The sequence below is a fragment of the Lissotriton vulgaris genome, chromosome 6 (genome assembly GCF_964263255.1).
Source record: "Lissotriton vulgaris chromosome 6, aLisVul1.2, whole genome shotgun sequence".
Classification (NCBI taxonomy): Eukaryota; Metazoa; Chordata; class Amphibia; order Caudata; family Salamandridae; genus Lissotriton; species Lissotriton vulgaris.
Window position 1 is genome coordinate 762,044,847 of NC_141694.1, and position 24,265 is coordinate 762,069,111.

General features: G+C 46.1%; 1 protein-coding gene across 2 annotated transcripts in view; it reads right to left on the reverse strand.

Moving 5' to 3' along the window:
• The window catches only part of LOC147707951 (G protein-coupled receptor family C group 6 member A-like), a 451,952-nt gene that overhangs the window by 225,302 nt on the left and 202,385 nt on the right, over positions 1 to 24,265 (reverse strand). For both annotated transcript variants that reach the window (XM_086926749.1, XM_086926748.1), the window contains exon 2: positions 590 to 890. In XM_086926749.1, the coding sequence (XP_086782875.1) occupies positions 590 to 890 (301 nt within the window). The remainder of the gene's footprint in view (positions 1 to 589; positions 891 to 24,265) is intronic.

Here is a 24,265-nt window from a genome sequence, read left to right on the forward strand (position 1 = left end):
AGGCTTGTTCACCAACAATGTTTTGTCAACAATCCACCATTTTTAAGCAGTGCATGTGATTGATCATGTGTGAAAACTACAAATGCAGTGCATTAGAAAACAGACTCGTAGTTTGCCTTTAAGAAATATATACATACATAAAATTGTGCTTGGCTACTGCTTATGTCCCATTCTTGCCCTTTTGGTAACATCTCTGATCAGCGCATGTCACAGTATGAATCAACTGGCCTTCCCAGATCATCCACTGTTTTGGTGTACAGGTGTACAGCATCACTCTGCATCTATGACAAAGCTGGTTAGTCTTTATTATAATTATAGTATGCAAGTCTATCTCTAACATACCCTCACACATCACATTGCCAAGTGCTGTGTCTGATAACACGATAACCACATCTCGATGGTCATCACAACACTTACCATGTTCGCTCAAAGCAAAAGCAACATTGTCCCGGCCACACACCCTCCATGACATAGCTTGCTATCCATGTCATACAGGTTGTCCTAGAAGAGCATATGTTTTGGCTCGATCATAACAAGAAGAGGAAACAACCCTTGCACTTCTAAATTTAATACAGTGTGATGTTCTTACCTGTGGTATTAAATAAAGACTGAAGAGCTGAGCAATTGAAGCTGAAATTTCTGAATATCTCTCGCCCACAACAGCTTTCACAACTGGCTCATATTTCCTGCAAACTGTATTTGTGCTGTTCTCATTTGAAGAATTAGATTCAGTGATTATTCTCATTGCCCCATCAATCGCTTTTGAAACATCCGAACATGTATCATAAATTTCATATCCCAATTTGATTCCCGGAAGCAAGGTTGAATTATTGATTTTTTCAATTGTATACATCATAGATAGAGCTTGCGTGGCACTCACAAAATCAAACCTAGAGTGAAATAAAAAAGGACAGCCACCATTTAATTTTAATAGTATAGGATCTCATTATATTTCACAACATTTGATGCATTACCTTGTGTTTTCACAGCCTTTTAAATTTAACTAGGCTATCTAAACTTCCCCCAATACTGTTTGTGACCTCATATATAAAATCATGGGTGACATAATAAGTAACACTATTAATAGAATAAATCGTATATGCCATGCCAATGACATCACTCATATAAATACACAAGACTACCCCAGTGACTACTGACCAAACGTCTGATTGCTCATCTTGGTCTATCAGATCCCCATATTATCCACCTTGACAAAAATCCAATGTACGCAGACAATCATGCACCCTCATACTTACCTTCTGATTTTCCTGCCCCCCCACTCACACACACCTTACACACTTACTAACTCACAATAAAGCCAATATTTGAATGCAAAATTAACTTCAACACTGACGTCATTGCTAAGTAATCTGTTTAGTGAACTTATTTGATGATGATGGCTGCCTAGCATTGGACCTTCATGTTGATAGTCTGATTTTGGAGGAATGGTGCTGTTGTAATGTTGCAGAGTCTGCTCTGCAAGCATTTGAATAGCTGAAGAAGTGAGAAACATGTCTGCCTTTTTTTGCATCTCTGAAGTCATTTTCGGTGATTGTTTATCCCTCTTTAACTCCACTGGGCCGCTCCCACAAATCTATTGAGATACTTATCACCTCAGAGAAAGAAAATATGTGAAAGTTGTGTTTATTTCACTACTTGAGTCGTCTGACACTGGATCAACGTAGTGACATGTTGACAGTTATTAGAAAGTAAAATTATTTAAAAGAACTGACTGGAATAACTCAGTCTCGGTTAATAGTCATAGAAATGTTATATGGGCTATGTTCTCATAGGTCATATGGGCATTTATTTCACTTTTACTCCCACAGAAAAAGTCATACATACAAGGAATATTGACCTAATGCATTTGTTTTCTTTTTGCCTTCCATATAGTAATCTACATTAGAAGCACCGAACCTTACTAAAACTTCAGCATTCTGTTTCAAACCTTTACCTGCAATTGCTACATGAAGAGATTTTTAGCAGTGTGCGAATGGAGAACATTGCTTTGACAAGTAGTTCTAAATTAGACATATATAGTTTATATATTCCCAAGCCCTGTTGTTGATTTTGCAGAATCCTACGTGATGAAGCAGAACACTAAAAACATCATGCATTGCTGTCCGGTGAGATACCAGCCTTATGGCAAGGATTGACAATACGATTAGTTCATGAAAAAGGTAGCATGAAAGATACAGCCAATTGTCCCCAAATTGCGCTTTTAGATGATGAGGGCAAACATTTGGCAAAATACTTATTGTCACACCTAACAGAATGGATAACACCTATGACAATCGGTCAACATGTTTCAGCATGAATCAGGCAAAAGTCCACCTGATGCTTTCTTCAGGACCTAATTAATGTTAGTGCTACTGCAACATGAAGTGATATGCAAATGTGATAAAGTGCCAACAAAGGATACACTGTGGAACGATCTAGCTTCACAGTTTTGTTCTCACAGCTCTCAATTCTAATGTCTTTTTGGAAAATCGATCTAGCTTCACAGTTTTGTTCTCACAGCTCTCAATTCTAATGTCTTTTTGGAAAATCTAAAACATGTGGAGAAAATACCTCACCCCACCTGGCAACAACTCAGGATAAAGGAGGCACCGCTCTGGCCGTTGGTACCTCTGACGGTCATCCAAGCCGTTTAACATTAATTAGGTCCTGAAGAAAGCATCAGGTGGACTTTTGCCTGATTCATGCTGAAACATGTTGACCGATTGATTTGTTATGGACAGCTATCTGTTGAAACTGTTCCTTTGCACTGTTTTTAATCTTTGACCGTATCAGACAATAATAAATTCTGGGCCTGATTACGCCTCAATTTTAGAGTTCACATTTCTATTTGCACTGCACTTTCCCATACACTCTGTTTACATAATTGCTCACATCGTTTTTTTGATACTTGAAAACATCCTTGGGCTCCTCCATCATTAGGGTGGAGTTGAAGACCTGTAAAAGGAGACCCAGATGATGAAGCATGTCACTGAGTGATCGGAATCCATATAATTTTTGTATATTCCTTGTATATTTCATTTGAGTCTTGGACTAGGAGTATTTGTGATCCTATTTACCAGACTTTGGGATATTTGTTGTAATTTTGAGAGTCCTATGAGGAGCTGTCTATCCCGTAGAGTCTTTAAATAATTGTTGGCCTCTGACCCGACCCCAAATATAGTGTGTTATGTTATAAAGCATTGGTTTATCCACAATTGGCATATTTTATTTCCTTAGAGGTCCTTAGTAAAGTGCACTACATTTACCCAGGGTCTGTAAATCAAATGTTACTAGTGGGCTTACAGCACTAATTGTGCCACCCACTGAAGTAGTCATTTAAACACGTCTAAAGCCTGCCACTGCAAAGTCTGTATGTGCAGATTTAAACTGCCACGTCGACCTGGCAAGTTAACCTACTTGCCAGGTCCAAACCTTCCTTTTTATTACATATAGTTCAGCCTTAGGGTAGGTCCTGGACAGCCCAGAGGCAGAGTACACTGTATTTAAAAAGTAGGACATGTACTTTCAAGTTTGACATGTCCTGGTCGTGAAATGCTCTTAAATTCATTTTTCACTACTACAAAACCTATCTTGCCTATAGCATAACATTGGGATCACCTTATGTTATGTTATGTTATTTATTTGTTAAAGCGCAAACAGCTGCCCCAGCAACGGAGCGTCCCGGCGCTAACCTAACCAGTACCTGAGGGGAGGGGGGAACCAACAGAGGAATTAGATGACAGAGAAGAGATGGGTTTTGAGTTGTTTACGGAAAGCGATCAGATTGGTTTGGGTACGGATGTGTGGAGGAAGGGAGTTCCATAGCTTAGCCCCTAGGACTTTGAAGGAACGTCCACCCTTTCTACAGAGCTTAGTTCGGGGGACCATCACGAGGTGTTGTCCCAGTGAGCGTAAATTGCGCTGGGGAGTGTAAGGTACCAAAAGCGGGCGCAGGAGTTCAGGACCATCGGCGTTGAGAATTTTAAATGCCATGGTCAGAGTTTTAAAATGGATCCGAGATTCAATTGGCAGCCAGTGCAAATTGCGGATGGTGGCTCTGGCAGAGCACCTACGTGGGAGACCAACCACTGCTCTGGCGGCCGAGTTCTGGATACGCTGCAGTCTTGCAAGTTCAGCTTTGTTAGCCCCCAAGAGTAGGACATTGGCGTAGTCCAGCCGGGCAAGAATCATAGATTGTATAATGAGTTGGCGGGTTTTGGAGTCAAAGAATCCAAGTATGGGGTTGAGGCTCCTCATGAGACCCACACACGTGGCTGCCACTTTTTTCGTGTGGGACTGAAAGTTCAGTGAGGGGTCGAGCCAGACACCTAGATTTTTGACGACATCTTTTGGCACGGGGGTGGGGCCAAGTACAGAGGGCCACCAATGATTGTTCCAAAGGGTGGGGTTTTTTCCCAGGAGGAGGACCTCCGTTTTCCCGGCATTAAGCTGCAAGCAGTTGAGTGTCATCCACTGTGCTACTGCTGCGAGGCCATTTCTGAATTTGGTTGCCGAAGGTGATGGACCTTCTGAGAGTGTGATGACCAGCTGTGTGTCGTCAGCATACGACACCAGCGTAAGGTCCCACTCTTTTGCCACCACTGCGAGAGGCTGGACGTATAGATTAAAAAGGGATGGGCTAAGCGCCGACCCCTGAGGGACCCCTTGTCCGATGGAATGGGATTGAGAGATGTAGGGAGGGGCTGAAACTTGAAAGGACCTGTCTTTTAGGAAAGACTGGAACCATTCAAGTGCTAGTTCGTCAATCCCAATGGCCTTAAGTCGTTTCAGCAAGATGTTGTGTGAGACCGTGTCAAAGGCCGCGCTGAGATCCAGCAGGATCAGCGCGGCACTTTGACCGGCGTCTAGGATACCTCGAAGGTGCTCCGTAGTGGTTAGCAGAGCCGACTCAGTGCTGTGACCTGGTCTGAAGCCGTTTTGGGAAGGGTCCAGGACATGGTTTTGCTGCATGTGGTGGGATAGTATTTTGTTGACATGAGCCTCGGCCAGTTTTGACGTCCAGGGGAACAGTGAAATAGGCCGGAAGTTTTCGGGTTTATTGGGGTCCAATGTGGGTTTTTTGATGATGGGTGACACCCAAGCAGATTTCCAGCAAGTGGGGACCACCGCTGATGAAAAGGAGAGATTGAGTATTTTGGCAAGCGGGGGGAGGAAGAAGTCAAGTGACTCCAGGAATTTGGACGGACGCATGGGGTCTGCTGGAGAACCAGACTTGACCTGTCTGCATAGTTTAGAAAGGTCGTCGATGGATATGTCAGGTATTCTTAGCAGTTTGGATATCTCTGCCGCCGAGTGGGGGCTATTAGTGGGCGTAGCATCATCTTATTACATTTTATAAGTGTAATTTCCAATTTCGAAAAGATGGGATTGCCCAAATTTGTAGCCCTTGGAATCACAATTTAAAAACACAACTTATGGGGAAGTCGACTTTTAAATTGTAATTCGGAAAATGCCACTTTTAGAAAGTTAAAAAGAACAATTGATGGACAGAATGCAGAACAAGGTCATACATTCACCCCAGTACAGCGATTTGGGCTTAAATCCATCGTTTTTTGGCTCCCCATGCCTTTCCAGTTTGAACAAAGTCATATGCAAATCAGTCTTGATCCTGCACCCAATGGGAACAGTCCAACCTGAACTGCCAGGCCAGGTTCTCCCTGGACTGGAACATGCATCCTAGGACCGCTTTCAGGGTTCCACTCCACATCAGCCAGGATAGATTGACTCCAGTGGCATGGAGAGCACGGGACTCACATCTGGGCTTGCCGTAAGTCCTGCACTGACAATGGGTGTCAACGCAGTACAGGGCCCTTGGAAGTGAGTGTAAAAGTGCTGCAACTGCCAGAACCTGATCGACACTGTTGCGCAGATAGGAACCAGTGCATTGCCTGCTGTGAGATCACGCTCAATGCATCAACGCTGAGCAGGGACGGGACTGTAGTGCCTCACACTCAGAACCATCGCATAACCTTCAGAACCACCACTTTGGGAACTAACTCATTGAGTGGAGAAAATCGACCCATAGCTTCTACAGCATGGATTAACCTGGAGCATCGCCTTCGGAACTGCTGCACTCAGAACCGACACATCGCTGCAGTTACGTGGAGGAATCCAGTGCAGCACCCCAACTGCGTGAATATTATCAACACATCTCGTGCTGCAACAAGGATTAAGGTACTGGTGGTCAGCAAGTCCTAAGTGGGTCCTGTAGCCATCAGTCACGGAAGGCCTGATCTCTTGGCTTGATCCCAGTCCAGAATGACAAATTAACTCTTTAAGTACTATTTGCCTCTGAGCCCTATTTTGACACTTAATATTTGAAAATTCATACCTTGACTTCTGCATATTGGATTTGTGTAATTTTGGTCTTGATCTACTCATAACAATATTCCCTAAATCAGTGTGGAGTCCTTTTGTGGTGTTTCTACTGTGTAACTGCATGTGTGTGCACAAATACTTTACACATTGCCTATTAGTTAAGACTGACTGCTCTGTATCAATCTATCAGAGGGTGAGCACAGTTTAATTTACAGTGTGTTACTGACTTGTTTTTTTAGATATCTTTATCGACTTTTTCCCAAACAAACATCACTGATATTGTCATGTACTAAATCATGGGCATACATTACTGATTGTCCAAACTCCATATACAACAGGCCTTAGCCCAAGTACATCAACAGTAAATTCAGTCTTAAAACAAAGTTCTCCCCCACCTGTATCTTATGCATGATGCCTCATACCTGGATAATCCAGCGGATCCTCACTAAGGCCCATGCTCTTAAGCTTCTGGGCTATGGATCAACCACCCAACCCCTCAATCCCTCCTCCCACAACACCCCCCCAGACCATGTCTGGTGTGCGATCCCTTATGATGTAACTCAATGCACCGAGCTCCTCCACTCCTTTTGATCCCTGCCCAGGCGAACTATGCTACCCTGCCTCCCTCAACTCCTCTGTACTGTTGGCCTCCCCTCCTGAGCGTATGTTCCCTCCTCTCTGTCACTATCTGCTCCGTCTGCTTCCCCGTTTACCAGCTCAGCCAGCATAGCCTTCCAGGCTTCTACATCACCTCAGCAGTCGCCCGTTCCTGCACATCCCGCACTCACTGTGAAATACTGGGCGGTCGGCTACCCATCCACGAGATGGCTATCCACCACTTTGCAAGTACCAGCCCCAAGAGGACAAGCTTTTGACTAAGATTCTTGTTCTTAGGGCGAGGCAGCAATCCCGGCAACACCACTGGACCTCTCCCGCTATCTCCCATCCTATCGCTACCCTCAACGTCACCAGAACTTCAGTCCAATACCACCAAAGCGCAGGGCATGTCCAAGCCATGTGTATAAACGCAGCCTCCGACTCTCTGCACCGAGGACATTGACCAAATCAGTCTGGGTAGATCTTGAGTAAGCATGGGCGGAAAATCCGTTTCGCTCGCGGATTTTGCGGATTTTCGGTAAATTCACAATCCGCGAGATTCGCGAATCTCCCGCAAAATCCGCAAATCCGCGAGCAGCGGATTTTGCTCGCACTGTTCGCACTGTTCGCGTGAGTTCGCGCCCCGCGAATAAGTGCAAAATTGCAGAAATACGATCTTAGCAAAACTGAAAGTAACTACTTACCAGGTTCAAAAGTTCAGGCTCATCATTAGTAGCCATTTCCTGTAGTGCTTCCTGAGGGGCCCCTCCAGAGTTCAGTTGCCAGTTGAAACTATTATGTGACCCTGCTCTGAACCTCAGAATAGTTACACATATGCCACAAAGGTCCTGAATTACAGCTAAGGGAGACAAGCAGGAGCCAGGCTGGAAGTTCAAATCCATTAATCAGCCCCTAATGCATTATTGTCAGTTGGGGCAGGGCAGGTGTTGTAACTAATTTTGCAACAATGAAAGCACTTAGCAAGTGCGAAAGATCACTAATCAGGAAGCACTAAGGAAGCAGGTGCCAGCTAAAAAAATATTCTGTGACACATTAATCAGCCCCAAATTAATTCAGGTCACTTGAGGCAGGGAAGGTGTGCTTGCGTTGCCACAATAATGTACACTGACTGGACAACCAGAGGGTGCTGTGATGAAACAGAGGGTGGCATGGGTGGGCCAGAGGGTGGCATGAGTAGTCAGAGAGTGGCAGTGGTGACGGAGAGTGGCAGTGATGAAGAAGAGTGTCCCAAACAGGCTGGACACGTAGAAACAACAAGTTTGCGAAACTTGCGACCCGACAGGTAAGTTCCCAATTTGCGACATTGTAAAAAACCCTCGCGAACTGGCAGAAACCCGCGCAAACACAAAAAAAAAAAAATCCGCAAATTCGCGAGAATTCGCGGATTTTGCGGATTGCGAGTTCGCAAATCCGCAAAATTCGCGAACGCGAGATTCGCAAAATTCGCCCATGCTTAATCTTGAGGAGCATTTTCGGAGTTTGCTGGACATAATTAGATTGTATTAATTTAAACCTCGTGTTTGCACTCACTTGTTTAACCCCTTCATGGATCTTGGTCCAGTCCTTGTTAGTGAGACAGTCCCCCGTCAGTGCCTCCCACTTCACTTGGATTGGCAGCCCCCCAGTCACCCCATCATCCCGGATCGCCCAATATAAATGTGAAATCAGCCTGCGGCCTTTACTCATCATTAACAAAGTCCGCAATACCTGGGAAACCATGCGTTCATCCGTGAACATGGGCCATAAGTCCCTCACCACCTGTGCAATCTTTTCATACTGTAGGAATTGTCCGGGACCCAGCTCAAACATCTCCCGTGCCTGTTCGCCTGTGATATACCGCGTGTTATCATATAGGTCACCCATGGTCAGGCAACACCCATTCCCGCCATCTCCGCACTGACATCGATTCAGCAATCCGTCAGAACGGCTGGACAACCATAGGGGCATGTCCGGCGCATATGGGGCCTTCTTCAGTACTTTCTGGACCACTACTTCCCACATCTCCGCACATGGAGCACAATGTATGCACATGTCGGGGGCGCCCCCGTCCCCATCATGAGCAACTCAGGCAGCTCCCTTTCTCATAAGGTCCCTGTCATCAGGGTCTTTTCCCAGTTGTTGTCCCCATCTAGCCAATGTACTGCGTGCTGGAGCTGCGAGGCAATGTAGTAATATTCCAGGCATGGGACCTCTAACCCCCCAGCCTGCCAGGTTTGTTGCAGAGTAGCCAGGCTAGCACGTTTGCATTTGGGTCCCCATGGCAGGTCGACCATAAGCCTATAGGGTTCCATAAAAAAGGATTGTGGGCTCCGATAGAAGGTGTGCTGCATCGCATACAAACAATGAAGCAGGACTACCATTTTGATCAGCGCTATCCTCCCCATGAGTGACAGTGGCAACTCCTGCCAGAAACGCACCGAGCCTATCAGACCTTCCACTACCCTGACTGTGTTATGCACCAGATATTGATCAGCACTGTCCTCTAGTTTGACCCCCATATATCGGGGTGCAGGCTGTACCCATGGAAATCCCACCTCTGGTAGTTGGTCCTCCAGGCAGAGGGCAGCCATCACAACAGAACCAGCTTGGACTTCCCATTTGTTAATTTGCGAGCCCGACATGTGCCCAAACCTCTCCAGAGTGTACAGCAGCACCGGCATTGCTGTGCTTGTGTCCCTGACGCACACAAGTGTGTCATCCGCATACATTGACACACGTGATTAGGTTCACCAAGCGTGATCCCAAATGGCACCATCCTTGTTTGAAGATATATATCTCAAGGAGGTGATCAGCCAGGATATGCGCTACCTGGACTCTTGGATGATTTCCGGGATTTACTCCCTCCCAGTATCTCCTCCTTTAAGAGTGGCTTGTCCATTATTTGTCTGGTCTCATTCTCCAGACAGGGGAGCTTTAGAGTAGTGAGGAATTCCCCCAACTCCTCCCTTGCTGGGGAATGGCACCACACGTATACTCCGGTACAATGGTCTGCTAAAGTATCCTAAATACGAGGCTGGCTGTATGCCGTGTACCCATCCGCATCCTCATCTGCACCATGGGCGAGGGCTGCATCTCATTACAGATCAGCCTTGTTAGCAGTGCCCCGGAGTGGTCAAGCAGGCAGGTTATGCGGTGTAATGAAACTTCGCAAGGTGGCACAGCACCGCCAGAAGTTCCTCCTGTGTTTCCTGCCACTCATTCCAGTGGCCAGGCTCCGATCGTAGCACCTCTTCCAGTTCAGCCAGCCATCGCTCAGTGACCTGAACATATTGATCGAGTGCCATGGGCCGTGCTAAGGAGACCCCCCTGGACAACCACCTTCATTGCTTACCACTCCATGCCCCTCTACGAGGCCGAGCCCCAGTTAGTCCTAACATAAGACATAAGTTCCTCCTCCAGCTTCCCGATGAAGGGCAGATCCATGAGCGCCTCCGAATGGAGCCGCCATGCAGGGATTGCCACTCTGGGTCTGGCCATACTCAGCGTCGCAACTAACGGGGAGTGATCAGATATGTGTCTCGGGAGATACGTTAACGCCTTCACCCTGGGTATCAAAGTCTGCGATACAATGATCTGATCCAACCTACTGTATGTATTGGTCACAGGGGTATGACAGGAGAACACCCAAGATTCTGGTTGCCTGATCTGCCATGTCAAGTCAAGTCAAGTCAAGAAATTTGTATAGCGCGCTACATACCCAGAGGGTCTCAAGGCGCTTGAGGAAGGGTGGGGAATTACTTGTCGAATATCCACGTTTTGAGTTGCTTTCTGAATGCTAGGTGGTTCTGAGTAAGGCGAGGGTGAGTGGGAAGTGAGTTCCAGGTTTTAGCTGCCAGGTAGGAGAAGGATCTACCTCCCATGGTGGTTTTGTTGATGCGAGGTACAGTGGCAAGGGCTTGGTTGGAGGATCGTAGTTGGCGTGAGGGGATGTAGAAGGACAGTCGCGTGTTGAGGCATTCGGGTCCAATTTCGTAAAGTGCTTTGTGTGCGTGGGTTAGGAGGCGGAAAGTAATCCTCTTATTGACGGGGAGCCAGTGGAGGTTTTTCAGGTGACCAGAGATGTGTTCATTACGCGGGATGTCTAATATGAGCCTGGCTGAAGCATTCTGGATGCGTTGGAGTTTTTTCAGGAGTTTTGCGGTGGTACCGGCGTATAGGGTGTTTCCGTAGTCCAGGCGGCTCGTGACCAGTGCGTGGGTGACCGTTTTTCTAGTTTCGGTGGGGATCCAGCGAAATGTTTTTTTGAGCATTCGAAGAATGTTGAAGCAAGATGAAGAAACGGCGTTGACTTGTCTGTTCATCGAGAGTGAGGAATCCAGGATGACGCCCAGGTTCCGTGCGTGGTCCGTCGGGATGGGTGCTTTTCCAAGGGCCTCTGGCCACCAAGAGTCATCCCAGGCGGAGGGAGAGGTGCCTAGGATGAGGACTTCGGTTTTGTCTGAGTTCAGTTTCAGACGGCTGTGCTTCATCCATTCGGCTACTTCTTTCATTCCTTCATGCAGGTTGGTTTTGGCGGTGTTAGGGTCTCTGGTGAGTGATAGGATCAGTTGGGTGTCATCGGCGTAGGAGATGATGTTGAGGTTGTGTTGGCGTGCGATGACCGCGAGGGGGCTCATGTATACGTTGAAGAGGGTGGGGCTGAGTGAAGATCCTTGTGGTACGCCGCAGATGACTTCAGTGGCCTTTGACTTGAATGGTGGAAGGCGGACTCTCTGGGTTCTTCCGGTGAGGAACGAAGTGATCCATTCCAGTGCTTTTCCTTGGATTCCGACGTTTCTGAGGCGCTGTAAAAGGGTGCTATGACAGACTGTGTCGAAGGCTGCGGAGAGGTCGAGGAGGATGAGGGCGACTGTGTCTCCATTGTCCAGTAGAGTTCGAATGTCGTCTGTTGCTGCGATGAGGGCGGTTTCGGTGCTGTGTTTGGCTCGGAAGCCGGACTGTGAGGGGTCGAGGGATTTGTTGGTTTCGAGGAAGGCGGCGAGCTGGTTGTTGACCGCTTTCTCGATGACTTTGGCCGGGAATGGAAGGAGCAAGATAGGGCGGTAGTTTTTGAGTTCGGTGGGGTCAGCTGTAGGTTTCTTCAGGAGGGCGCTGAGTTCGGCATGTTTCCAACTTTCCGGGAAGGTTGCGGAGCTGAAGGAGCAGTTGATGACGTCTCGGAGGTGCGGTGCTATAATGGAGTCTGCTTTGTTAAAGATGTGGTGAGGGAATGGGTCTGTGGGGGATCCTGAGTGGATGGAGTTCATCAGACGGATGGTGTCCTCAGTGGAGATTGGGTTCCAGTCATTGAGGATGTTCGAGGGGGGTGGGGGTCCTGCGGAGGGTTGGGTGGGTTGGTCTTCGGGTCGGTTGTCGAAGCTGTTGTGGATGTCTGCAATTTTGTTGTGGAAGAATGAGGCTAGTGAGTCGCAGAGGGCTTGAGAGGGGGTGATGTCGTTGGAGTTGGCTGAGGGGTTGGTAAACTCTTTGACGATGTTGAATAATTCCTTGCTGTTGTGGGCGTTGTTATCTAGTCGGTCTTTGAATGCGGCTTTCTTGGCGGACCGGATAAGTTGGTGGTGTATGCGGGTGGTGTTTTTGAATGCGTCCTTGGTGCTGGTGTTTGGGTCTTTTTTCCAGGCCTTCTCAAGGGAGCGACAGAGTTTCTTGGGTTTCTTAAGATCATCGTTGAACCAGGAGGCCTTCTTGCTGTTTAGTTTGATATGTAGTTTTTTCAGTGGTGCTAGGATATCGGCGCTGTTGGATAACCATAGGGTGAGGTTAGTGGCTGCTTGGTCGGGGTTTGAGGGGTGGGTAGGGGGGTTTTGAAGAAGCGATGAGGAGATCTGGTCGATGGTGATTTTGTTCCAGTTTCTACGCAGAGTGGGTTGAGGATGGTTGTTGGTAGGGGTCTTGTTGTAGGTAAAGTGAACGCAGCTGTGGTCCGTCCAATGGGGAGTTGTGGTGTGGCTGAAGGAGACATGTTTGCTGGAGGTGAAGATAGGGTCCAGTGTGTGACCTGCGATGTGGGTGGGGGTAGTGACAAGTTGTTTAAGTCCGAGGTTGGCGAGGTTGTCCAAAAGGGTGGTGGTGTTGCGGTCGTTGTTATTTTCAAGGTGAAAGTTGAGGTCACCCAAAAGGATGTAATCCTCGGAGGGGAGCGCGTGTGGGGTGATGAAGTCTGTGATGTCTTCACTAAATTGTGCGCGGGGTCCTGGTGGCCTGTAGAGGAGGGTGCCTCTGAGTGTGGTCTTGGGGTCGATGTGGATCTGGAAGTGAAGGTGTTCAGAGTTGGCGAGATTGACGTCTGAGCTGGTTGAGATGTGGATGGATTTCTTATGGACGATGGCGATGCCTCCTCCTGTTTGGCCGGTACGGTCCTTGCGAATGATCTTATAGCCTTCCGGGATGGCAATGGTGATGTCTGGGGCTGATGTGGTGTTCATCCATGTTTCTGTTAGGAAGGCGATGTCCGGAGAGATGGTGTCTAGTAGATTCCAGAGGTCGATGGCGTGCCTGTGGACCGAGCGGGTGTTGAGCAGGATGCATTGTAGGTGGTTAGGGTCGGATATCTGTTGTGTGTTCGTAGATGGGGAGTTGTTCTTGGTGCCGTCGAACTTGCAGGAGTAGCAGGAGAAGGGACCATGGAGGTGTCCGGGAGCGGCTAGGACGCAGTTGGGAAGTCGGCCGGGGTTAAGGGCTAGGAGGTTGGTGGCGTCGTAGGTAATGCGGGAGGGCTGGGAATTGCGAGGACCAGGGGCTCTGGCGCTGGGCGCGGTCCAGGCGCGGACGGGCGTAGACGGGCTTACCTTTGGCGCACCTTCGGCGCAACTGGGGCGTGGCCGCTGCGCGTGAACGCTGCGCGAAGAAGCATCTGTCATAAATGGTTGGTGGGGGGAGGGGCGAGGGAGGGTCAGCAGGGAGGCGGGATTGAGCGGACAGGACGGGCTCTGAGGCACAAACAACAAACAAAATGGAATCCGAGTCCAAATTGCAACAGGAAGGGGCACACCGAGTGAATGGTGGTTCCAATGCTTTTTTAAAATTAATGAGGAGCACTCGGCAATGTAATGTTTACACAGGCGCTATGTTAAGTAGCAGCTGGCGCACACAACAGCTGGGTATGCGCGTCTGAGTCAAGGGAAATGCAGAAATCGGGAGAGCGCTATGAATGGGTTAATATACCCACGCTTATGGCTTTACTCGGCAGAGCGCTATAAATAGAATACAAAGCGCACGCTCGTGGCTTCAATCTGCAGAGCGCTATTAATAGAATACAAAGCACGCGCTCGTGGCTTCAATCGGCAGAGCGCTTTAAATTAAATAATATGCACAGGCTTGTGGCTTCAGTGAATGCAATGACAAGGCAAGTAGCAAGATGTAAATAAAAGTATTGCAGGCAAAGCAGCGAGAATATTAACGATACCAGCAGGAGCAGGGAGCGACCGCTTTTGAGAGCGTCAGGACGGTCACGGCGCTTCTGGGGGAGGGGGTTAGGCTATGTAGTTCGTGGGAGGGAGGGTCAGCAGGGAGGCTGGATCGAGCGGACAGGACGGGCTTTGAGGCACAAACAACAAACAAAATGGAATCCGAGTCCAAATTGCAACAGGAAGGGGCACACCGAGTGAATGGTGGTTCCAATGCTTTTTTAAAATTAATGAGGAGCACTCGGCAATGTAATGTTTACACAGGCGCTATGTTAAGTAGCAGCTGGCGCACACAACAGCTGGGTATGCGCGTCTGAGTCAAGGGAAATGCAGAAATCGGGAGAGCGCTATGAATGGGTTAATATACCCACGCTTATGGCTTTACTCGGCAGAGCGCTATAAATAGAATACAAAGCGCACGCTTGTGGCTTCAATCTGCAGAGCGCTATTAATAGAATACAAAGCACACGCTCGTGGCTTCAATCGGCAGAGCGCTTTAAATTAAATATTATGCACAGGCTTGTGGCTTCAGTGAATGCAATGACAAGGCAAGTAGCAAGATGTAAATAAAAGTATTGCAGGCAAAGCAGCGAGAATATTAACGATACCAGCAGGAGCAGGGAGCAGGGAGCGACCGCTTCTGAGAGCGTCAGGACGGTATCAAGCAGGCTCATCTCCCTCATCACATCCAGGGCCCGGTAATGCCAGGCTTGGTATTCGTGTGGGGGGCTCGCGGTCCATCACCCTATCCAGGGCACAATTAACATCCCCTAAAAGTGTTATCTCTCCACCCAGGTATGGAGTCGCTCCCTTCAACACTTCATGATAAATGACAGAGGCAGCCACGTTGGGGGCATACTTCCTGGTTGTTCAACCTACCATATAATACTACATAACATCCCTCAGGATCTAGCATGTGATGTAGGTGTTGGAAAGGGGTCCTGGAAGCCACCCAGATCAGTGCCCCCCGTGCAAATCCTACACCTGATGAATGGCAGGGCCTCCCCCAAACATGCATCCCCTGCAAACCTGCTATGGCTATTTTATATCTTCTTAAGAGTGAATGTACCCTTCTATATTTTTCTAGCGAGGCCATTTCCTGTATATTCCATGTGAGTAGCTTTGTAAGGGAGGCAGCCATAAGCTTGTGCATCCGGCGGCCCGGTTCCATTCTGATCTCGCCAGTACATCATCTAAGTGAGTATTATGTGGTAAAGCTCGACCCAGACATGGATCCCCCATCTTCTCCAACAACCATGAACAACAAGTAAAACATAGTGAACACCCTGGCACCCCCACCCACTCGGCAGTAAGACAAGACTCACCCCCGCCAACATAGCAAGTGAGCTAAAACATTAAGACTCCTTACAACCTCCCCCCGCAAAACACAGAGCATGTCCTGTGGGTCATACTCTTACTCTTGTTCATCATCAGCGCCAAGCAAGCGACTGGCTCCCGAACCAGGCGCGAGGTCAAGGCGTGTCTTACTGACTTACCCTGACTAGGATTGTGGTTCCTGCTTGGGCAGAGTGCACACCTCTGCCAATCAGAAACCCAATTTCTAACAGTAATGAAAATCACAGAAAAAATTCTTGCCACCAAACCTGGGAAATTCTCCTGGCAGTTAATCAAGCATATGCAGACAACCTTATGACTTGTTCTCAGATTCCAATCTAATTACAGCATCAACTCATACTAGAGTAACTGTGTTTTGTGCCCTGTTTTACCAGTCAGCGCCAAGAAACCTACGGGTGTATGAGCGCTTAAGAAGTTTATTTTAACATAACATAACTCATAGCTCTTAATGAATATAACCAGTTAAACAGTTTATCAGCCAATATTAGCGATACAGAAATCATATCCTTTGGAAGTTGCATACAGAAATTGAATTGAAAATTAGGGAACAATACAGTGGAGTCAGTAAACTCATATGTTTACCTGGGATTTCATGTGGGTAGGTGCTTAACACATGTACAACAAATATACTCTAAAAAAAGGCCATCGCCGTAACAAAAGCCTCAACCAGTTTGCACAATCATATGGAGGGGTGCAATTGGTCCTACATTAAGAGCTTTAAGGGCAAAACTGATTCCACTCTTGACTTACTCGTCAATAGTTCCAAATTAAAAGAAAGTGAAGAAAATAGGAAAAAAATTCACCCAGAATGGTTGCCTTGTATTTCAGTTACGAAACTCTACCCCACATGCAATGATGAGATCCGAACTAAACTCATCAATTGAGGTGGTCTACTTGACGAGGAAAATCAATTACTTTTGTGGTTGTGCCTCAGCAAATGTACATTCTTTGAGAGGCTTGATATATCGAAAACTGAAACAGAATTCCTTGATTAACATCTAGTCTTTTCACGTTGCCAGAGTTGGTGGCGCCAGAGAGCTGAACCAGAGAGACAGATCGCCGACCAGAGCGGAGAAAAGCGGAGCAGGAGCAGAGCGGGAGGTCAGCTCCAACTTCACAAACGAAAGTACCCCCCCTGCCCGCCGACCCGCCGGGCCCCTGCAACGTGATCTGCAGGCAGCCCAAGCAGCAGTACCAACCCGCCCCTGCAGCGGTTATCAATATCGAGACCAAGAAGTCGGGTCTCAACACACGAAGCACACGAAGCAGGGAGGAGCGGAGCAGGAGCGAACCGGAGCGGACCAGGAATCTTGTAGGCAACTCCGCACCCGAAAGCAACCCCGCCCGTCCGCCACCCGCTGGGCACCCGCAGCGCGATCTGAAGCGCAGCCGGCAGCCCAAGCAAAGATAATAACCACCAATTCCCTGATAACCTCCAAGGCGAGACCGAGCACTCGGGTCCCAACAGAGTGAAACGCAGAACGGCGGCGGCCGCAGCGGCGAATACGGCCTGACCAGCTAAAGGCCTGCCGTCGACCAGCGGAGCAGAGGAGATCAGGGAACAGACTGAGGCGGACCAGAGTGTGAGCAGAGGACCAGCGACGCCAGCGGAGCCCCAGCACTGGAGTGGCTAGAGGCGTCGGTGAGGAGCCCCGGGAACCGGTGAACTCAGAGGAAGGAGGCGGTCAGCTCGAGTTGAGGCCTCCGGCAGTGGGACGGTGAGAGGGGTGCCTGGGTTTCGGGGAAGGGGGTGGTGGTGATTTGAGCGGTCAGCGCTGCCATTCCCCGCCCCAGTGCCCCCCCCAAAGCGCCCTGCGCCTTCGAAGGAGAGTCCACTCAACAATTCGTCTTGCGCCTAGAGGGATTTTGATGCCTCCTCACAGCCCGCACTTCGCCTCGTAACACGAGGGGAAGCCCAAAATAACTACCCCCCCGGGAAGCGGGAAGGCGGAACAATCTACTGCCCCAGGATAAGGATATGGCTTTTAAGAAACTGAGGCCGCCAACCATTTTTATGAAACAAATGGGAACTGAAGAGGCAATCAGGAAGTCCTCCAATAAAGCGGTGAAAAGTGGACGGATAACAAGGACTCCTGCAATAACTAATTATTTTTCCACACTTACCACCAAAGACCAAACAGAAAGTCAACCGCAAAATAGAGGAACTACACCCAAATTCAACGAGGGTGGAAAAGACATATCGGGAGTTTTACACGACCAATCAAGTGAACAAAACCTAACAAACCCTGAATTTGACCCAGAACAAAATTCTAGCCCATCAGTTATAGAGGAATCCCCTCTGGAGTCAGACTTATTCAGTCTAATTACTCCGAGTCTATTAAACATCCAACGCAGTACTGATTGTAACAACTTATGTCCAGAAACAATTGTCAAGGAGGACGATAAGAAGCTCGAACTGCAAATAAGGCCAGAGGAGATACTTACTAGTACACTACAAAAATCCCCGGATCGAGTAGTTGATCTTGAATACTCACCAGACCTTTACATGTTTAAATCTTCCAGCCTAACTAATCACAACACTCCTGTGTCCAAATCACTCCTTACCTTGCAAGAAATTTTTAGAATCACTCATTCTTAGGCCATATTCTGGAGAATTCAGACCAAACTCTTGGCGTTCAAATAGGAATACTAAAATTCCTAGTAGAAGAAAAAAGAAAAAAAGACCACACTGAGTCAACAAAAACACAAGAAAAGCCAGTAAACTCTCAAGAGGCAACAGCTAATAATAATATCACCAACATGCTGCTAGCCCAGTGAAAAAGCGACACCGGTACTCAAACAAAAGGTACTCAAACGAAAGGAAGACCAAATAAGAGAACTCAGAATAACCACCAGGAACCAACTACATATTCTCTAAAGAAACTCTTCAGAGAAGATACAATTGACGCCCATAACCTATATCCCATTTTCACAAACACCAAAAATAAATCAACAACGTCCAATTCGGTGACCGACCAAGGAAAGAAGGCAAACATCATCCTCGACGGCGAACAAGCGAGGGACACACAAGAAATCAGGAAGAACCAAGAAGGAGCTGGGAAAAAAAGAAGAAAGCCGCAACGTACAATCAAAAAGAAGAAAGCGCGTAGACTCAAATTCCAGAAAGCAATAACCCCCCCCCTCATCCCAGTACGAGCACGAAGAAAGCACGAAAACACCAACTCCCACAAAGGGAACATACCCAAACGCGGCAGAGAACACAGACAAAAAAATTCCTCGACAATATACCACTTTAAATCCAAGAGCTGAAGAATTTCACCTCAATCCAACAACTACAGGGTCAAGGGAGCGCTTCAAAGGGCCAGATGATCACGACAAAAAAGCCCCTCTAGGGGAAGAAACATCGTCAAAACTTTTACAAATAACAGAGCTTTTTCCCACAGACAGCATCCCACTAAATCGAGGGAGAATAGTCAACCTTCTTCAACGCATAACTCCGTTACAAACCTTAACAAGAAAAGAGATCGATTTTGTAATATTCCCAGACAAAGACAATACCAAAATAGCGGTGGTTGCATTTCGGTCACCGGTGTTACCAGGGATCATCCTAAGAGAACAGGAGACCTTACAAAAAATGTGGCTATGATCTGGTCCCTACACAGGAAACCACAGTCAACCACCCGAAAAAATTGTTCAAAGGACCCTTATGGGAAAACCCCCAAATTCAATACAAAACCACCTACAGCATTGAAGACTCAGAAACAAACCCAAATTCAGACCAAAATCTAAGGATCTCAGTAAAGAACGGAGAAAGAGAAGTTTGGAGCCATGACGCAGAAGCAAAGGAAGTAGCAAAAACGCTCCAGTCATGGTCATGGATTTCAGAGTCACTTAACGGTAGGAAAAATGTGAAGTACCCGACTCAACCCGTTTAGCAACAGCCTTTCGATAACATCCTGGAACATGGCAGGGAAAACCACAGAAAAAATTACGGAAGTCACAAAAAATCGACCGGACATATTGGCACTACAGGAAACTTGGTCAATAAAAACCTTTAACCAGGACGGATACTTCGTTTTTGACACCCCTGCGCAGGAAGCTAAACGGGGACACGCTAAGGGAGGGATAGCTATCCTATTAAGGGAAGAGTATCTATGGGCTCAAGAGATTGTTGACACCAATTCTAAGCAATTCCAGTGTATAAAAATCAGGTTTGGAGATTCACTCCTCAGACCCCCAAAAAGGTCTATTACTCTTCAACGTATATGTCCCTCCCGGACCAAAGAACGATGTCCAATTTGAGGAAACCTTTGAAACCATTCAACAAATAATCGAAGCTCAATCTTATTCGCCATTCCTGATAATGGGTGATCTCAACGGAAAAATATCAAACAATGAAATCTCCAACTGGGCGAACTGGTACAAAGATGAAGCTCTAGAAATACCGGTGCCGACATTCCCGACTAGAAGCAGGGCTGATAAAAGGGGGAAAATGCTATTAGCGTCACTTCCAATACTAAATGGAATTATTTTGAATGGGAACGTGGAAGGTGACATCCCAGCATCGCATACCAGACGGGGAAATAGTACCCTCTCAATCCTAGATTATATGATCAGCAGCATGGAGTCGTTTGAGGCCGCTTCACATCTCCGCATCTACTTCACTGAAGAGAGTGACCATGCAATCCTGCTATTACATACGCAATGGAAGATAAGCACCTGCTCTCCTAGTCAAATCATGTATAAACATAGCACAGTGGAGGCAAAAACAAACCAAAGGAGGCTCTACTGGAATTCATCTATGTTAGATAAAATAACTACCTTAATCGATACAAATCATCTTCTAACTATTGAATTCTCCGCTGATGTAATAACAAACTTTGAATCCTTTATCGAGAACTTAAAGCAAGTCTTTCAAAATAAATTGCAACAAGTCGCACCAGTAACGAATAAAAACAAAAATAAAACCTCAAATTCTGCAACTGCAAAAAGACTAAACAAACTTATTAGAGCACAATATGTGGACCACTCAATCACAAGACAGGCAGAATTTAACAAACTGAAAAATCAACTCAAGCGAGAAAAGCGTAGCTTAAAAAGAATAACGCAGGAAAAAAACTGGGTCGATCTACAAATTGGGGCAAAACAGCGCAACCAACGATTATACTGGTCATTAATCGCAAAGGAAACTGGAACAAAAAAGGCCCTGCACCCCATTCCAGTCCCACCTCAAGAATGGGAAATCTACCTGACAGCTTTGTACAGAGCAAACACGAGTAATGAAGAGGCTGTAAACACTGGGAATAACAGCGAAGGAAACAACGTTCCGATCGGAACCGCCTCCCCGTTCTCAATAGAAATCTACAGGAGCCTCCGGCCCAGACCAAATACCAATCAAGGTCCTACAGGCAGATCCCAAGGGATGGAGTAAGATGCTCTCTCCCCTTTTTAACTTCATCTTTAAAACAGGATCAGTGCCAAAATCCTGGAAGGAGAGTATCATAATACCGATTTTTAAAAAAGGGTCAAGACATCAGGCTGGCAACTATCGCCAAATAGCATTACTAGATGCCACGGGGAAAATCTTTGCCGCTGAAGTGTTGGACCAACTTAAAAATTGGGCATTTTCTCAGGATCTAATCCCCTTATATCAGGCCAGCTTCAGGCCTAACCATTCGGTTATCGATAACATCGCGATATTACAAACAATCCTCGACAAATACGTTGTAGGAAAATCCCAACCGGTATACGCAGCATTCATCGATTTTTCTACCGCATTTGATCGAGTAGACAGACCATCACTCTGGAAAAAACTGAGGAAGTTAAGAATCCCTGAGCTATTATTACAAATTATAATTACACTTAATTCGCACACGTGGTGTCAAGTGCAAATGGGGAGTGAAAAGGGCCTGACCAACATAATTCCAACAGCAAATGGTCTCAAGCAGGGGTGTCTCTTAGCCCCTTTGTTATTCTCACTATATCTTAGTGATTTGCCTCAGCACTTGCAACAAGCGTCAAGTCTGCCTCCAAAGATCGCAGCCCATAACGTTCACGCCCTCTTATATGCAGACGATATTGTAATGTTAGATCTTACGCCCTTTGGCCTGCAAAAACTTCTAGACACTCTGAACAAATACAGTCAGGAAAATTTCTTCATCCCGAATCTCCCCAAGACAAAAATAGTCTCCTTCTCAGAAAGAAAAAGAAGCACCAAAATCTGTTGGAGACTCGGCGCTGGAACAATAGAAGAGACAGAGGAATACACATACCTGGGCAGGATCTTCACTAAGACATTAAAAGACAATTTACAGGTTAATAACCTGACTAGGAAATCCAAGGTGCATGCCGGAGCCCTTCAAAGACTATACGCGGCCTCAGGCAACAGACATTTTTCATCCCTTCTCAAAGTATATAGTACAAAGATACCTCCAGTTTTATCATTTGCTTTGGAATATATTCCAATAAAACAGTGGTCATTCCTGGACCAAAAAGAAGGGAAGATACTGAGGAAAATGCTGAAGGTATCACACTCCACCCCGGTGCAAGCTCTTCACCTCGAATTCTCTATCACGAGCTCCTACTCAAGAGCTATCGCAAACGTCATTAGGTGGGCATATAACCTGCTGCACGCAAAGGTTGGAACTCTCCGTTCACTACTTAAAACCGAGACCTTTGACTGTGACGCTTCGAAACAAGTATTCTTCAGCAACATGTCCACTGCATTTAAACTAGCTGAGATCAATGTTAACCTGTTGCTCACGTGGACTCCGTCACAACTGAAACTCTTTTTAAAATGTTTCACCCCCAGACTCAGTTATGATCTTGATTTTTCACACTGTGCCAAATTGACTCTGTATAAAAGTTTCATGGAAACAATCGCACCTAAGCACGTGCAACAATACATACACTTTAATCTCTCGCATGGAGCTAGGAGAACAATCATCCTGTTACGGCTCGGTATTTTACCAGTGCTAACCACAACATCAAGATGGCACCCAAATGGATCTTCATTATGTAACCTCTGCCACGGAGGGGAGCAGGATGTAGAACATCTTTTATTTATATGCCCTAACCCAAAAGTAGTGGCAGCTAGGACAAAAACCCTGTATCCTATATACATTAACTGCTGTATCACCACCGTAAAGGACTTGATCACAGTATGCAAATTTCCTTCTAATGAACTAGTTTGTTATAACTTTTATACATTTTTTAAACCTTTTTTAGCTTTGTATTAATATGAAATTCTAAAAGTATATGTAACTGAATTTTATCGTATAAAATTTGTGGTCCTCAGAAGAGTACCAAAACAAATAAAATAAACTTGAAACTCTTGTCTTTTCATCACGGAAGCTCTCCTAGATCATAATTTGCCGTCTATTAAGGATATTTTGATGTTGCCTTAGTTAACTTGCAAAAACGTTAAGAGGGAAAACCTTCAGAAGTCGTTTTTCCTGAGAGACTTACTAAAAGCTAACCTACAAACATACATAGTCACTTATCACATCTTATCCTCAGCCTAACCAAAAGTATATTGACTTCCACCTAGAAGCATCAACTGAACAAAAATCTCTGAGATTCTGCTCATTGAATATCCAAATGAAAGAGTTTGAAGACCCCTGGAATTTTCAATCAAGTTCCTCTGCCTAAAGACTTTGCAATTATCGAAATTAATCTTTAGATCATATTGTCTGTCTCTGACCCGGGACGAGTGAAATCCGTAGAAAATATGTGTTACCCTCCTTTAAACAGTAATCTTTGCACACTTTGAAAGTGGCTACCACAACTTGTTTCAAGGTACAATTGCACTCCTTTATCAAGAAACTGACATGATTTCTGGACATAAATTATGATAGACTAAAAGAAAAAGACAGCATAACTAATAAGTATGCAAAGGTAACAACTTACATTGTATGTGCCGTAGAAAGGCAGGACATCTTTTTAATCTTTATTAATTATGCACGATAATCTGTAATTGTGATTATTTTATCTTTTCATCTTTTCCTACTGTTCGTGCTTGTTTAACGTATGGCATACTGTAATAAAATTTAAAATGTATACAATAAGCATGTTAAAAACAGTTTGGTCTGGTGCAGAACCCTGCAAACCATTTAATCTGGCTCCAATAAAAGACTGAAAATAAACCCACATTGCCATATGAAACACTGTTAGAAATGGGGTCTTTAGTTTGCAGTAATTTGCACCCTATTCAAGTAGGGATCCTCACTCTAGACAGGATGAGGAAGTCACACAGCTAAAATAACCCCTGTTTACCCTCTTGGTAGCTTGGCATGAGCAGTCAGGCTTATCTTAAAGGCTATGTGTAAAGTATTTGTACAGACACACGCACAGTAACAAAGTGAACACACTACAAAAGGAGTCCACATCCATTTAGAAAAATAGCCAATGTTTATCTGAATAAAACAAGACCAAATGAGAAAAAATCCAACATTCAAAAGTCAAAATATCACTTTTAAAAGACTAACCAAGGTTAGTTACTAGAAATCAATGGATGCTTTTGTTTTAGCACAAAGTACCTTAGATGTGGCCAAAATCAAAGGCGAGGCAAGAAGCAGGGGAGGTGA